Below are 16,552 nucleotides of genomic sequence, written 5' to 3'. Positions count from 1 at the left end.
GTTTTACTGAACCTTCCCACAAACCCATCCATCTGGGGGTAATACACTAAGGTAAGAAGAGTTTTAATTTTCAACAATGCATATATCTATTGCATTGTTCACTACACATACTGGGTCCCATGATCTACACAAATTCACTCTTCATTCGTAAATCAATCTGGATTATCTTAACCATCTCCTTTCAAATATGTCTCCAAATGGGTTAGTTTTGCACATACCATGACAGTAAGGAACCTCATTCCTAAGCCAGAGTATGTGAAGTGTGATCTCAGTCTCTTAGATTTATTGCTAATGCTCATCACAGTACATCCATCATGCCAAAGAGCGCTTCCTTCTGAAGTTCATAAGATGTAGCATGTATATGCAACCCATTCCAGGTGTGCTTGAAATGTCTTTTAATCAAGCCTGTGGCACCCAAAATGAAGCGCAATCATTTGGGATTGACATCTCTATCATTGATACCATGCTGGTGTTTTTCTCTTTTTCAGCTATGTCTGGTTTCCTTGCATCTAGCTTTTATTTGGTTAGAATGGAGATCTCTCGGAGAATCATAACCTCTTAATTCTCCAAAATTCTCTTAGCGTCATGATCCCAGTGCTTTTCTAGTATAAAGGTCTAAAATACAAACTAACGAATGCGTCAACCTTTTCCTACTTGAGCACACAATTCTGGAACGCACTTAAAAATGATCTATGAACTAACTAACTTCCGCAAACTACTGAAGACCCATCTGTTTAACAAGGTATACCACAAAGATCAACAAATGTGAACTCCTACACATATATCCAGAATTGCCTTACGATATTTGCTTGTTATACTACTATCATGCTTTATCATTATCATGTTACCCAAGATCCTTATGCAATACTAAATGTCTATTCTCTTATGTATTTCCACTATTCATGATGTATAATAGTAAGCCACATTGAGCCTGCAAAGAGGTGGGAAAATGTGGGATACAAATGCAATAAATAAATAAATAAATAAAATACAGCAATGTTGTAATGTTTACAAAGGTTCCAATGGGTTAGATGTGCCACCTTATTATGCCTTTCTGTATATAAAATTTCTGCCATCAGATCTATGCCGCCAGCTATGAGACGAGTGTTTCCAGATCTTTTACAAAATCCAGAGATGCCTGCTGTACCAGTTTACCATTGGAATCAGCTGTCATTAGAGTTAAAGACAGAAGTGGATTTAGTCAGGTTTTTTTTTAATACTGAGTAAGGCCTGGCTGTTTTCTACTGCTTTTTCAGACTGATTGTTGCTTTATAGTTTAGTTTTAGGATGGTGTTAACTGTTTACATTGTTATTTTAATTACGTATATCATTGCTTTGACATTTTATTTGTTGTTCTCCTGCCTGTAACTCTTGTGTGGAAAAGGGCAGTATATATGAACATGGATACATTGGAGGGGGGGGGGGGGGGGGGGTAGGAATTCATCTAGCTTCACCAGGATCATGAAATCCTAAGCTCCAGTTTTCAGGGCATCAACAAACGTGCACATATGAGCCACTGTAATTTTAGCATCCATGGCATCATCTTCAACTCTAGGGCATTCTCTTCTGAAATGACTTCTTTCTCCACAATTAAAGCGAGACAGTGGTTCCAGATCCTTGGGCTGGTAAACAGCTGGAAGCTGTTCTCTCCCCATGGTTGGCTGCAGCCAATCCCCTTTTACTTATGAGCTCCATCCAATCCCCTTTACACCAGCAGTTTCCAGAGTCCTGACTGATCCCTTTTCTTTTGGCCTAGGGCTCCTCACTATGGATTGAGCTTGATAAAAGACAGCTACCTCCGTGGTGCCCTCTAAAATACGCTTCAGATATTGATGGACCCACTGTCTCATAGGCAGATTAAGTCATCTATGAATTGTTCCAACAAGATTATCCTGGTTATAATCTCGACTCTCATTTTCCTGTCTGACTGCAACCTCTTCCATTCCATGCCTTTCAGTCAATAGAAGAAACCTCTTGGACCTTCCTATGGCTGGAGGCTTCCTTTCCGGAACTATTATCTGCAGGTCTTCTAGGGTATACCCTGCCAATTCCAGAATTGTGGCCTTGACTCCCTTCTGCATTGGCCTCTTGAAAGGTGGCTTGACTACTGCCTCTCAGCAGGTTACCTAAGTAAGTGGTCCAGATTGTCTCCAACTACACTATTGGGTGAGCAGTCTGCTCAAAGTTCACCAGAAAGTGGCCTGGATTATCCCTTAGTGCCATTTTGGGCAGTACTGGAGGCAGAGGCCTAAGCAAAGTTATAGCAGTTGATATGTCCTTGGCCATTTATTTCAGAAAAATCTAAAGCATATTCTGTAACTGCTGATGCACTTCGTTCAGGGCCTGAAAGAACGACTCCATCGTTGCTAGACATCATGTCCAGTCTGCACTAGTAGTAAAGGTTCTTGTTTGTGCTTCTGCAGACTGTGGTTTTCTGATTTTTACTAACTTCTTCCTGTCCTCTGTATCAGGACAGGGCCAAGCCTAACAGCCCCGTAGCCAATAATACCTCGTAGTGAGGACTATAGCCTGACAAGGCAAAAAGAGATCTGTAGTCTTTTTGTATAGGAAGACTGTATCCCACCTCAGCCATAACATGTAATAATGTGGGTGTGAGCAATCGAAGTTCTGGGCCTAGGGTGAGGCGTGGGAAAAGAAATACAATAGTCAAGGCCATGTGTAGAACAAAAGAAAAAAATATTTATTTACAACAATCAAATATCCAGCACCTGGCTTACTGGATCTAAACCAGGCTCAACTAGTTCAAAACACTAAGGCCTGAGGTTTTAAACTCTTGGGTCACACCCATCTCCTCAGTTTCCCTAGATCTGTTTTCCTTAAGGTGGACTGAAATCTTAGGTTTTTTTTTTTAAGGAGGGCTAAGGAAATCTCCTATAAACTCTTTTATATAGCACCCTTGTCTCCACGAGGACGTTTTTTGGTACTTGCCACTCCTTTTTATGTTTCCGCCTTTGGATTCCTTTTTACTCTTGGATGAAGCACTACTTAAGCACGCCTCTCCTTTTCTGTTTTTCCCCTTTTCCTCATAGCTGGGTACCTCTGGATAGGCACATAACACACACTTCTTGCACAATATGAGTGGAAAAAGGAGGTGGCGCATGGACCAGCAGTACTGAACCACCACAGTCCATACTGTGGTAATCACTTTGAAATCAATATTGAAGAGAAATGAGGAACAGGCAGCATAGACTGGTGCAAGCCCAGCCTCTCAGGCCACCTACTCATTCTACCATGTAGCTAGAAGGTTAGAGCTGTTATGAGGTGGGGTGGGGGGGGGGGGTAGAGGACTGGGGGAAAGAAAGAGGAGCTGGAAACGTTTTGGAAGAGGGAGATGGGAAGCAACGAGAGAGATGGGGTGGCTGGGAATAAAGTAGATGAGTCAGAGAGGGACAGGAAGGACAGCAGGAGAGAGATGTGAAAGAAAAGAAAAGAAGGAAGAGATGGGGAGGGGAGGGAGAGACGTGAAGACGATAGTAAGGAGAGGAAAAGAGAGATAGGGAAGGCAACTCCAGACTTCGCGCCTTCTGTCTCGCTGCACCCTACGCCTGGAATAAACTTCCTGAGCCCCTACGTCTTGCCCCATCCTTGGCCACCTTTAAATCTAGACTGAAAACCCACCTCTTTAACATTGCTTTTGACTCGTAACCACTCGCCTCCACCTACCCTCCTCTCTTCCTTCCCGTTCACATTAATTGATTTGATTTGCTTACTTTATTTATTTTTTGTCTATTAGATTGTAAGCTCTTTGAGCAGGGACTGTCTTTCTTCTATGTTTGTGCAGCGCTGCGTATGCCTTGTAGCGCTATAGAAATGCTAAATAGTAGTAGTAGTAGTAGTAGTAGTAGTACTTGCTGGGGTCAGGGAGAGGAGGAGGGACATTTTCTGAGGTCAGGCTGGGAGGAGGAAAGAATGCATAAATATCAGGGGAGTGAGAAATTTATGCAGGGGGGCTCAGGGAGTAGAGTGGTGACATTTCTGGAGTCAGGTTAGGAAGGGAAATGGAAATGGGACTTGATATACAGCAAGTACATTCAAAGCAGTTTACATATACGCAGGTACTTATTTTGTACCAGGGGCAATGGAGGGTTAAGTGACTTGCCCAGATTCACAAGGAGCTGCAGTAGGAATCAAACTCAGTTCCCCAGGATCAAAGTCCACTGCACTAACCACTAGGCTACTCCTCTACAAGCAACATTCCATGTAGAATCTCAAATAGTAGCAACAGAATCTCCAATAGTAGCAACATTCCATATAGAATCTCAAGTAATAGCAACATTCCAGAATCTCAAATAGTAGCAACATTCCATGTTCCACTGCACTAACCACTAGGCTACTCCTCCACTAGCAACATTCCACGTAGAAGCCTGCCCTTGCAGATCAGCAACGCGGCCGCGCAGGCTTCTGTTTCTGTGAGTCTGACGTCAGACTCACAGAAACAGAAGCCTGCGCGGCCGCGTTGCTGATCTGCAAGGGCAGGCTTCTACGTGGAATGTTGCTAGTGGAATAGCAGCATTCCATGTAGAATCTCCAATAGGGAAAGGGAAATGGGACTTGATATACTGCCTTTCTGAGGTTTTTTCAACTACATTGAAAGCAGTTTACATATATTCAGGTACTTATTTTGTACCAGGGGCAATGGAGGGTTAAGTGACTTGCCCAGAGTCACAAGGAGCTGCAGTGGGAATTGAACCCAGTTCCCCAGGATCAAAGTCCACTGCACTAACCACTAGGCTACATCCCCACTTCCTAAATGTGATTGCTGGAAATGCTGAGGGGGCTTGAGAGAGTCTGTTGGGTATGATGAGGGGATCAGAGAAAAAGCGTACACCAGTTTTTAACATTTTATTTGTAAAAAGCACATGAAATGTAGACACCAGCTAAAAAGGTGCTTAAAACTTAATTTTGTGATGCAAAACCACCAATACATATACAAACTTTTAGCACCTAATTGGCTTGAAAATAAACACCTACATTTCCAATTTATAGGCCCCTCGAATCACAGCCCCTAATTATAAGTGAAATTCAGACAAATTGCAAGAACGAGTCTATCACATTATAAAACGCACAGCTTATTTGTTAATTCAACATGACCAAGAGCTGTCAGTGCATTACTATGTAAATGTAATGGTTCTGCTAATTTACCTTCTTTTAATTAAATGTTAGAGCTTGAATAAAATAATACTGGCAAAGAAGCTTTACTTTTTTTCCAAATATAATTACAATAAGTAAGTTCTCTCCCTCGGAAAGGTTAAGGCTGTGAATGAATTACAAAAGGTCAAGTAGGAACCCTTCAGGATTTTTTTTGCTCTTGTTCCAGAGATTCAGTTGAAAGGCCATAGGAGTTATTTAGCCTCTACCATCAGAAAAGGGTCAAATTACTGAACTTGAGAGCTACTTCCTTGCCTACCTCTCTCCCCTTCCTCCCCCATAAAAGGAAAGTATACACTTCTACATAGCAGACACTCAGAAGAGCCAACTTTTCAAAATTATTGGAGGTGCTAAACCCACTGGAAATTACTTCTCCCAGGACACAGTTCGATATTGGGGGTGCCTCTATGCCAGCCTCAAATGTCATACCCAGCTCCATGATAGCAGTATGCAGGTCCTTGGAGCAGTTTTAGTGGGTGCAGTGCACTTCAGGCAGGCGGACCCAGGCCCATCCCCCCTACCTGTTACACTTGTGCTGATAAATGTGAGCCCTCCAAAACCCACCCGAAACCCACTGTACCCACATGTAGGTGCCCCCCTTCACCCCTTAGGGCTATGGTAGTGGTGTATAATTGTGGAGAGTGGGTTTTGGGGGGGGGGGGCTTGGAGGGCTCAGCACCAAAGGTAAGGGAGCTATGCACCTGGCAGCAATTTGTGAAGTCCACTGCAGTGCCCCCTAGGGTGCCCGGTTGGTGTCCTGGCATGTGAGGGGGACCAGTGCACTACGAATGCTGGCTCCTCCCATGACCAAAGGGCTTGGATTTGGTCCTTTTTGAGATGGGCGTCCTCGGTTTCCATTATCGCTGAAAACCGGGGACGACAACCTAAGGATGACCATCTCTAAGATCGACCTAAATATTGAGATTTGGGCGTCCCCGACCGTATTATCGAAACGAAAGATGGATGCCCATCTTGTTTCGATAATAGCGGTTTCCCTGCCCCTTTGCCTGGATGCCGTTAGAGATGGTCATCCCCATTCAATTATGTCCCTCCACGTGACCCTTACTGCCTACAAGTGTACACAAGGTAATTTTACAAAGAAAATAGAAAATCGGTCACTTTACGGCTATAGTACAAATGGTCTTGGTGTGTGGGAAAGACCCACGTAAGGGTACACTGAGGCCTTTTCCCTACTACATCTTTGCAAGAAGACCCCATAGTTTCATATCAAATTCATATACAAAACATAATTTCATATTTAAAAAAAACATACAACCCCCAATTCCCCCTACTATAAAATCAACACAAATAACCACCTTCTTGAACTCATTCTAAAAAGCCAAGTTTTCAGGTTTCTTACACTTTTTAACTGTGCTCTACAGGCCTATACAGCTGGATCAGCAGCCTATAAATGTTTTTTAAATAAACAGCCTTAGAGATCAGCAAAGAAATGAATTAATTAGCAGATCCTAAAATCTTAGACAGCTTACTTTCAAAGGTGATTGTAGGATGTTCTCGCCTGAGACACTGCTGCTCCTGCTCAGTGTTAGACAAATCCGCCTGTGTGTTCTGCGATGAAGAGATATGAAATGTCAGCAGTAACAACCCTGGCAACGTCCGAGAAATAACCCTTAATCTTGGCAGGCCCATGATGGAAGGCATGTCCACCGATCTAATGTCCAAGGTCAGGCCTGAGAAGATACCTGTAATAAAAACAAATACAGAGGAACTAAGTCTTAATAATATATAGGCTGTAGGAAATATTGCGGGGCATTTTGGATATGTTGTCTACATTCGACTTGGGACGTTTTGCTCAAAATGTCCAGAACCTGAATAGCAAATATATTTTTATTTATTTTTGTTACATTTGTACCCCACGCTTTCCCACTCATGGCAGGCTCAATGCGGCTTACATGGGGCAATGAAGTCACAAGGAGCTGCCTGTGCCTGAAGTAGGAATCGAACTCAGTTCCTCAGAACCAAAGTCCACCACCCTAACCACTAGGCCACTCCTCCACTGTTGCTATTATTTGAGATTCTACATGGAATGTTGCTGTTCCACTAGAAGTCAGCCCTTGCAGATCACCAATGTGGCCGCGCAGGCTTCTGCTTCTGTGAGTCTGACGTCCTGCATCCTGCACGTACGTGCAGGACGTCAGACTCACAGAAACAGAAGCCTGCGCAGCCTTCTACATGGAATGTTGCTAGTGGAATAGCAACATTCCATGTAGAATCTCCAATAGTATCTATTTTATTTTTGTTACATTTGTACCCCACGCTTTCCCACTCATGGCAGGCTCAATGCGGCTTACATGGGGCAATGGAGGGTTAAGTGACTTGCCCAGAGTCACAAGGAGCTGCCTGTGCCTTAAGTGGGAATTGAACTCAGTTCCTCAGGACCAAAGTCCACCACCTTAACCACTAGGCCACTCCTTCACTCCAGCGATTTTCGAAGCAGCAAAACAGCTTTAACTTTTTTTTTCCCAAAAATGGCTACTTGCTAGATGATTTTGTGTGTTTATCTTTTTGGTCCATTTTTGGAAAAAAAAAAGTCCAAGTGAAAAACGCACAAAATCAAGCCATTAGGATGTAGGAGGAGCCAGTATTCTTAGTAGACTGGTCACAGAGACAACACCGCAGCGCAATGGGGCACCCTAAGGGGCACTGCAGTGGATGTCACTTAAAAGCTCTCAGGTACACATCTCACTGGTACTCCTTTATATTATACTAGCCTTTGAGCCCGTAAAAACGGGCTATTATAGGAAGGGGGGGGTTGAAAGGCCCGCCCCCGCCGCCGAGTTCGCCGCTGCCCCCACCCTCCCCCCGAGCCATCACCACCCACCTTCCACCCGGCCGGGCCCTCGCTCCACTATTGAAACAGCGAGGGTCCGGGAACGCAGCACTGAGCTCTGCTGAACTGCCGACGTCGGCCTTCGTTCTTCTTCTCTGCCTGTCCCGCCCTCATGTGACGTAACGTCGTCGAGGGCGGGACAGAGGCAGAGAAGAAGAAGGAAGGGCGATGTCGGCAGCTGAGCAGAGCTCAGTGCTGCGTTCCCGGACCCTCGCTGTTTCAATAGTGGAGCGAGGGCCCGACCGGGTAGAAGGTGGGTGGCGGCGGCGACTCGGGTGGGGGGAGCGTTAGACGGCGGTGTCCCTCCCTCAGAAATGCGCAGTACAGACCCTCTCTGTTCCGCCCCCCGTCATCACGTATTGACGCGGGAGCGGGGCGGAGAAGGTCTCTACTGCGCATTTGCGAGTGAGTACGACACTCGCCTTTTATATATATTGATAGTGAGCCATTCAAAGCCCATCAGAAACCTATTGTACCCAACTGTACACCACTACACTAGCCCTTATGGTGGCAGGTGTCACCTATATATGGGTACAGTAGGTTTTTGGTGGGTTTTTGAGGGCTCACACTTTCCACCATAAGTGTAACAGCTAGAGTGGATTATGGGCCTGGGTCCCTTTCGCCACAGTGCACTGTACCGACCACTAGGCTACTCCAGGGACCTGCTTGCTGCTCTAATAGGAGTGGCCATAACATCTGAGGCTGTCATAGAAGCTGGTATGTACTTTTCTTTTACATCTTTGGGGGGGTGGAAGGGGGTCAGTAACCACTGGGAGAATAAAGGGGGAATCATTCCTTTATTCCTCCAGTGGTCATATGGTCATTTAGGGCACTTTTTTGTGGTTTAGTCATTATTAAAACAGGTTTAGCTCAACACATTTTAGTTTTAGTCCTGGACATTTTCATTTTGTTCCATTATGGTTTTAAAACGTCCAGGTCTTAGGAACGTCCAAATCTCTCTCTTCACACACCCACGATATGCTCCCTTGAAATCTGGACACACCACAGAAGAACTGCATAGAAAATCGTCTAGAAAATGGGTTTCGAAAATACTGATTTGGATGTTTTGGTGAGAAAAATGTCCAAACGCTGCTTTATGCCACTTTCTAGACGTTTTTCTCTTTTGAAAAATGAGCCCCATTGTCTTTCAGTGCCTGTTCATCAGAACCTGAACAACCAACACATACAAGGGACAGGCTGTCATTTGCAAAAGCACTGGAAATGTCTACAACATATCCCTTGTCATCACATGCAATTAACAAAATGAAAATGAGCAGCAAAAAAGATACTTGGGGGGTAATTCTCTACAGGCCAGCTAAAAATTGACGCTGGGATGATGCGTGCCAAGTGCAAATTCTATATCGGCAATTATGCGCATAATTGCTGTTATAGAGTACTTGCATAATTCCACGGTTATGTGCCTAATTTTAGGCGTAAGCACTTATGCCAGCTCAAAGGCTGGTGTAACTGATAGTATTCTATCACCCACGCATGTAAGTTCTAGGCACGCCCCTGACCCGCTAATGCCCCTCCCAGGTCCACACTCCCTTGCAGCTCTGTGCTATGGACATTGCACATACAATTTGTTGAATAGTTACTAAGTGCAGTCATTTTTGTCACCCTTCTCTGCACCTTCTCCAATTCCAAATCCTTTATATCTTTTGTGAGATGAGGCGTCCAGAACTGAACACAATACTCCAGGTGCAGTCGTACCATGGAGCGATATAATTTTTATTTTTGTTTCATTTGCACCCCGCGCTTTCCTACTCATGGCAGGCTCAATGCGGCTTACATGGGGCAATGGAGGGTTAAGTGACTTGCCCAGAGTTACAAGGAGCTGCCTGTGCCTGAAGTGGGAATCGAACTCAGTTCCTCAGGACCAAAGTCCACCACCCTAACCACTAGGCCACTCCTCCACTATAATGGCATTATAACATCCTCATGCTTTACAGAATACTAGCGTAACAGCAAAAATATGTGCCTATAATTTGGGCATACCAAAATGCCAGAGAGAGGACTGTAACTTCTAGTACTATATAAGTTACATGCATGACTCCTGCTCACATTCCAACCAGACACCAACCAGCTGTCAAATACATGTTATATAAGTTATGAGCACATTTACAGCAGTGGTGTAGCTATGTCAGACCATGGGGGCCTGGGCCCCCCTAAATTTCCTGTGGGCTCCTGGTTCTGCTGGCAGGGGTCTCCAATCCCCGCCAGCTGAAGTGTTGTCCAGCGCCGGCCTCCGGTGCTGCCGCATTGCCTGCCCTGCTCTGTCTTCCCCTCACGTCTGGCACGCTCCTTTTAGTGGGAAGACAGAGCAGGGCTGGAGACCGGTGCTGCACAACACTTCGGCTGGCGGGGGCTTGGGACCCCCAACAGCCAAGGTATTTGATGTGGTAGTGGGTGGGGAGCGGTAGGGCCCCCCCCCCACCTCCGGCTCTGGCCTCCTCCCACCGCGAGGTCTGGCTATACCCCTGATTTACAGAATAGCACTTGGGTAGATTCTTGGCATTTCTACACATATGTACACACACACACGTGTATATGCATTACCAAACTACTACTACTACTATTTAGCATTTCTATAGCGCTACAAGGCGTACGCAGCGCTGCACAAACATAGAAGAAAGACAGTCCCTGCTCAAAGAGCTTACAATCTAATAGACAAGAAATAAAGTAAGCAAATCAAATCAATTAATGTGTACAGGAAGGAGGAGAGGAGGGTAGGTGGAGGCGAGTGGTTACAAGTGGTTACGAGTCAAAAGCAATGTTAAAGAGGTGGGCTTTCAGTCTAGATTTAAAGGTGGCCAAGGATGGGGCAAAGAGTGTGAAAACAGTGCACGGACATCAAAACTTCAAGCGAACTTTAAAGACCTATTTGTTTTGCAAGGTCTACCCTATTGATTCTACTTAAAGCATCAACTCTACAATGCATCTTTACATACATTCCAATGGACATTTTATTTCTTATTTCCTTGTCCCTTATTGTACCCATTTACCCCTACCTTATCTGACCCTTTTTCTAATTGTATCTGTTTAATACCTACCGTATTTGGTGTTCACCATTACGGTATTTGTAAGCCACATTGAACCTGCTAATAAGTGGGAAAATGCGGGATACAAATGTTGCAAAATAAATAAATATGCCAGTATTCTAATCATTTATGTGCATTTGATATTTTGTTGGCGAGTGGGGCCTGGGGCACTGAGTGCACCTGCTTCACTGGCTTCCAGCTATGGCCTGATGATTGGGTCCTGGGCGGATGTACTCTTTTCTATCTGATTTTTGGAGTCCCCTATTTAATTTTCTAGTATACTTTGCTGTGACCTATTTTAAATTGTATGTTATATCAAGTGTAATTAAACATTAAGCAAGCTCGTGGGGGGGCCCTCTTTATAGAATTACCCCCATATGCATCTTCAGTAGAGATGTTTGAGGATCTGTTGACGATTTAAGCACCGTTACAAACCCAACGAGGACCTGTTTTCACAAACAGTCATCAGAGATCTATAGCAAAGTCATATTACATCCCCTGTTACTACTGTACTCTAAGAGCATGGCCATGCTTGACAGTAATAAATTCAGGTTTTAAAGGTATTAGACAAATTGCGCTAGGCCATTACTACATGAAATAAGTGGTCTGCATTTTGTTCTACTGGGTGTATTTTTTTTTTCTTTTTCCTTTAAGAGGAAGCCTTGAGCCAGGGATGAATGGTTTGGCATTTCAGATTCCTACAAATCAAACGTGCCGAACTAAACATGAGTCATAAATTCAAGGCAAGTGTGTTGAAGTGCATTAAATGCTAAATTAAATGCTGCTACTGCTATTTCACTACACAAAAATATCCACTCACGCAATTTGTTACTGTCTGTACCTGGAGTATCTGTGACGTTTTGGCTTCATCCTGCAAATTACTCTCTTTTCTGCATTGTTTTCTGAATTTTGCAGAACAGAACCCAGACTACACAACTAAGGACTGGAACTTCACAGTAAGGACTAAAATAATGCTACGTTCCTTCTGCTGCTACCTGATGGGCTAATCAATTTGATTTGCAAATGGACCGACTCACAGGCCGATGGTCAGAACTCCCGTGGTAAGCCAACCATACCGCTGGGACAGTGCAGAAACCTAGCTCACCAATGCTCAAAGGAAATGATATTCAAATTATATGTGTGTAACCCTTTGCTCTATTGGTGTCCTGGGTGGGAGGAGCCCAGCAAGGAAAGAGTCATGAGTTCATCTCACACTTGGGAGTGCCCTGATTTGTGGAATCTCAGTCTGGGGTGGAGCTGGTAATCGGTATATAAGGAAGGGCAATATTGTAAGATGTGTCCTTGGTAGCCTGTGTTTAAGAATTCTATACCCATGCCAAGTGACCTGGTGAAAAGAGAGAGGGGTACCTGCTGAGCCAACCCTGATAGAAGAGCAGGCTCAGGGTCATTGCTGTTAATCTCCTTAGCCAACAGAGGAGCCGACCTGCAGGCAATTGGAGAGTCTTGCCGCAAACCGGGCTCAAGGGTAGGACGCTGTCTGCCAGCGGCTGGTGATGTCTTTCAGGAGAGGTCCCTGAAAGGCTGGGACGGTAACGCAATCTCCAATTGTAGTGATGTTACATCAGAGAAAACTGACTGGGGGGTATTACCTGGCTACAGGTCAGGCTTAAGGGGTTTTGCTTTCATGCATAACCCAAGAAGGAAAGGTTATCTGCTCTTGTGACTTTGTAAGATCAAGCCCGTGATGCCATCATAACTGTATGCTGAGGACTTTCATGACAACCGTCACTGAGTTCTACCTGTTAAATAAAGTTCAGTTAATTTTCTTGACTGTCCTGACTACCGTGTGGTTCCTGGGTTTGATTCGGAGGGAATCTGAAGTAAGTAGTGCACACCCAGTCTCCCGAATCCCAAGGTCAGCTCTTGGTGGAGATAACCAGACAGCCTAACTCAGCTAAGTGAGAGGAGTGGGTTACATGTGCAGGGGCGGCCCGACCATTAGGCCACCAGAGGCGGGGGCCACACGCGGCACTCCTCAGGGAGCGGCATCTCCCCCTTCCTTCTTCCACCCCATTTGCAGTGTTTACCACTCCACAGGAAGGGTCATAGTCTTTTGTAAGTAAAACTAACAACTATAAACAAAACACTGTACAAAAAAATACAATTAAAAAACATAACAAAGCTAAAAATCTAAGAACAGTAAAAGCCCAAATCAATTAAACACTTATTTTAAACTGAACACTTATTTTAAACTGACTTGCTGTGTGCTGCCTTGAATGAATCTTTTCAAAAAGGTTAATTAACAAATTATAATAAATACATTACTAAACCTACAGCCAAACAACCCAGAATATATGGCCATGATGTGACTAAGAAGAAACCTAAATACCATCCACACTATGGTGCTTTCTCAAGGACTATTATAGGCCTAGGTTCATGACCTAGGCACCTGCCTTTCAGGTCATTAGAACTAACAGGAAAACAGATGTCTATCATTTGGAGAAGTGCAATGAGCTGACAAGAATTCTTTTCCATTGGCAATACCTAATTTCAGCTCAAAAGCAGTCTGAGAAAATATTCAAGTCCTTTCTACCAGTGGAAAATGGCCAGCCCAATAGCATGTTTGAAAACCTGCATCGTGAAGCACTTTACGTCATGAAAGCCTCAAATTTATCAGTGACTAGTAGATAAATAAAAGTTGAAAATTAGCTACTCCACTTAAAATTCTAAGAGAATATTTGAGTGTTGCCACTTAAATGTGCGTGCCAAGTATCTCTAGGATGATCACGGAGCAAATACATTAAGGATTTGCATTTGGTGACTTTTATGATATAATTTTATGCCATTTGCCAAATGAAAGCAAGCAGAAAAAGACATGAAATGTCATGTTTTTCATTTGACACCAATGGTATACACTCTTCCTAAAGAGCGCACATTCTTACGAAAGAGTACATGCTTTTTGCAAAGAGTACGTACTCTTTCGAAAAAGTGGGAATTATTTGCAAAGAGGGAGCCCTCTTTCAGAAGACTGCACACTCTTTCCCAATAGTGCATGATGATTTTACGCTTGTGAACCAAGCAGAGGAGAGGGAATCAGTGGTGCAACATAACTAGCATCAAGAGAAAAGCACATGGGCCTCAAGAATTGGTGTGAAGGACCCAACACGGGCCGTGTTTCGGCAAAATGCCTGCTTCAGGGGTCAACTGTGGTTATTGTTCCAAAAATTCAATGATTCGTGGTCCAACTTGCATTCCATTCGGGAAACGTTGAACTATATAGAAAATCGACATATCCTATATAATAAAACGCGCCTCCAACATTCTGAAGCCGTGAAAGTGAAGCCTTCAAGCCTTGAAGCATTCCTGCAACGTTCCGGAACTACGTGTCGTCAATTGAGGAGATGGAGCCTTACAGAGCGCACGAATGCTTCAAAGCTTGAAGGCTTCACTTTCTCACACACACACACACACTCACTCTCTGTCTTTCACATACACTCTCTCTCACAAACTCTATCTCTCTCTCACACACACTCTATCTCTCTCTCACATACACATACACACTGTCTCTCACACACTCTCTCTCTGACACAAACACACACACACACTCTGTCTCTCTCTCTCACTCATTCTCTCTCTCTCTCACTCACACACACATTTCATCTCTCACACACACATTCCATCTCTCACACACACTTTCTCTCTCACACAAACACTCTCTCTCTCTCAAACATACACACTCCGAGGAAAACCTTGCTAGCGCCCGTTTCATTTGTGTCAGAAACGGGCCTGTTTTACTAGTATGTAGCATAAAAACTCTTAGTGGTGATGTGCCCATCTCAGTCACATCTAAAAGAAATTGTTCATTCACACCAATTCTTGAAGCCCATATGCTGATTTACACATGTGCACATTTTTCCAAAAGATGTACTCTAAATAGTGCACACTTTTTAAAAAGAGGATGTCCTATTTGGGCTAGATTCAATAAATGATGCCGAAAGTTAGGTGCCAGGATGATCCGTGCTGAGAAATATCATTATTCTACGAAACAAAACATTACATATATTTACAATGATTAGAAAAACACCGAAATTCATGTTGTATAATGGGTGTCGTAAATAGCAAGGGGAAACAATCTGTGGTGTCCCCTTTCTCTTGGCGTCCTAAGCACGTCCTTCTTTTGCTTAATGGTTAATCCTGGACTGCTTGGTCACCTTGCTAGTACTGTACCTGCAATCCTGGTTACAGTCCTGGGGTAAGGGACAAGGCCACTGAGAGGGGGGGGGGCAGGGGGGCAAAATTCCCTGGGCCCGGTCTCCAAGGGGAGAACTGGGCCTGGCACCGGTAAGCTTCTTCCTGCCTGCCTGTTTCCGGGCTGTCCTCTCCTGCTCCCGCCTTGGAGGCAAAGACAGAAAGGTAAGGGGGCGAGTGGGCAGGAGGGAGTGGCCTGCAGCGGTCCGGTTCTTCCCTGGGCCTGGTGGTGTATCTCGGAGGCCCTGATAAGAGAACCCTCCTCCATTATCAAAGAAAAGTTGCGGTAGTCTCCATTGAGGCTACAGAGTTCTCTATTGGTTTCCTTTCCTTGTCTCCAGCTACGAATGCCAACAATTTCCCACAGGACACGAGGAGTGTGGGACCAGATTCCCTCCTCCCATGAGGTTACTTGCTGGTCCTCACCACTCTCAGCGGTCTCAGGGAACTAGCTTGTGCCACCTCTACCCAACATGCTCCTAAATTCTGCTATCCTGGTGAAAAGGACCTGCAATTTAATAAATGTTTCACTTGTATTTAAATGTGCATTATTTACCACAAGTAAAATCCATTGCTTTTCAATTAGCTGATAATAACACGCTAACAGGTTTAATGCCTGAAAATTAATTAAACACCATTAGAGCCATATACTAATTAGCAGTGTGTTAAACAGTTTATTGTTGTTTAATTACATTAAAATCACATTTAATTTTGAACTAATCAGCCACGATCTGAGGAGGACTAGTGACCATAAAGAGAAACAAATCAGTGGTATGCCATTTGTTGTGCACACCACAGCTATCGGGGAGGGGGGGGGGGGGGGAGGAGGACAGGGACTGTGTGCTTTGGCTACAGAGATTGCACAGAGATGGTAGATGGGAAGACCTCTTTGTCTCTGGTTACAGGTCCTCATGGGCTGGAAGAGATTCTTCTCCAAGGTCATTCTTCAGTGGAAAGTCACTTCTGAATTCTAATGTCCACTCCAGAAGTCTATTAGGTCAAAATAGTTTTTACTGGGTGAAGCAAGAATTAAATTCAGTTAATCTGCTAAGTATTCTCAAACAGACATTGAAAAATAAAAGCAGGGGAAAAAAAAAGAAAGTTGAGATACACAGAAGGGCATAATCGAACGGGGACGACCATCTCTAAGGGCGCCCATCTCTAAGGATGTCCCGGCGAAGGGGCAGGGAAACCGCTATTATCAAAACAAGATGGGCATCCTTCTTTCATTTCGATAATACGGGATGCCCAAATCTCAACATTTAGGTTGACCTTAGAGATG

The 16,552-nt window shown here is 44.3% G+C and overlaps 1 protein-coding gene across 1 annotated transcript in view; it reads right to left on the bottom strand.

Moving 5' to 3' along the window:
* SEMA5B (semaphorin 5B) overlaps nucleotides 1-16,552 on the bottom strand; it is a gene marked incomplete in the record, with an annotated part of 415,784 nt that overhangs the window by 389,788 nt on the left and 9,444 nt on the right. Inside the window, 1 exon segment of the mRNA XM_030209426.1 lies at nucleotides 6,660-6,872. Within this exon segment, the coding sequence (XP_030065286.1) occupies nucleotides 6,660-6,831 (172 nt within the window).

This window comes from Microcaecilia unicolor, chromosome 7, assembly GCF_901765095.1.
Source record: "Microcaecilia unicolor chromosome 7, aMicUni1.1, whole genome shotgun sequence".
NCBI classification, from domain to species: Eukaryota; Metazoa; Chordata; class Amphibia; order Gymnophiona; family Siphonopidae; genus Microcaecilia; species Microcaecilia unicolor.
Note: the sequence above shows the minus strand (reverse complement) of the source record. Positions and strands in the feature narration are given on the sequence as shown.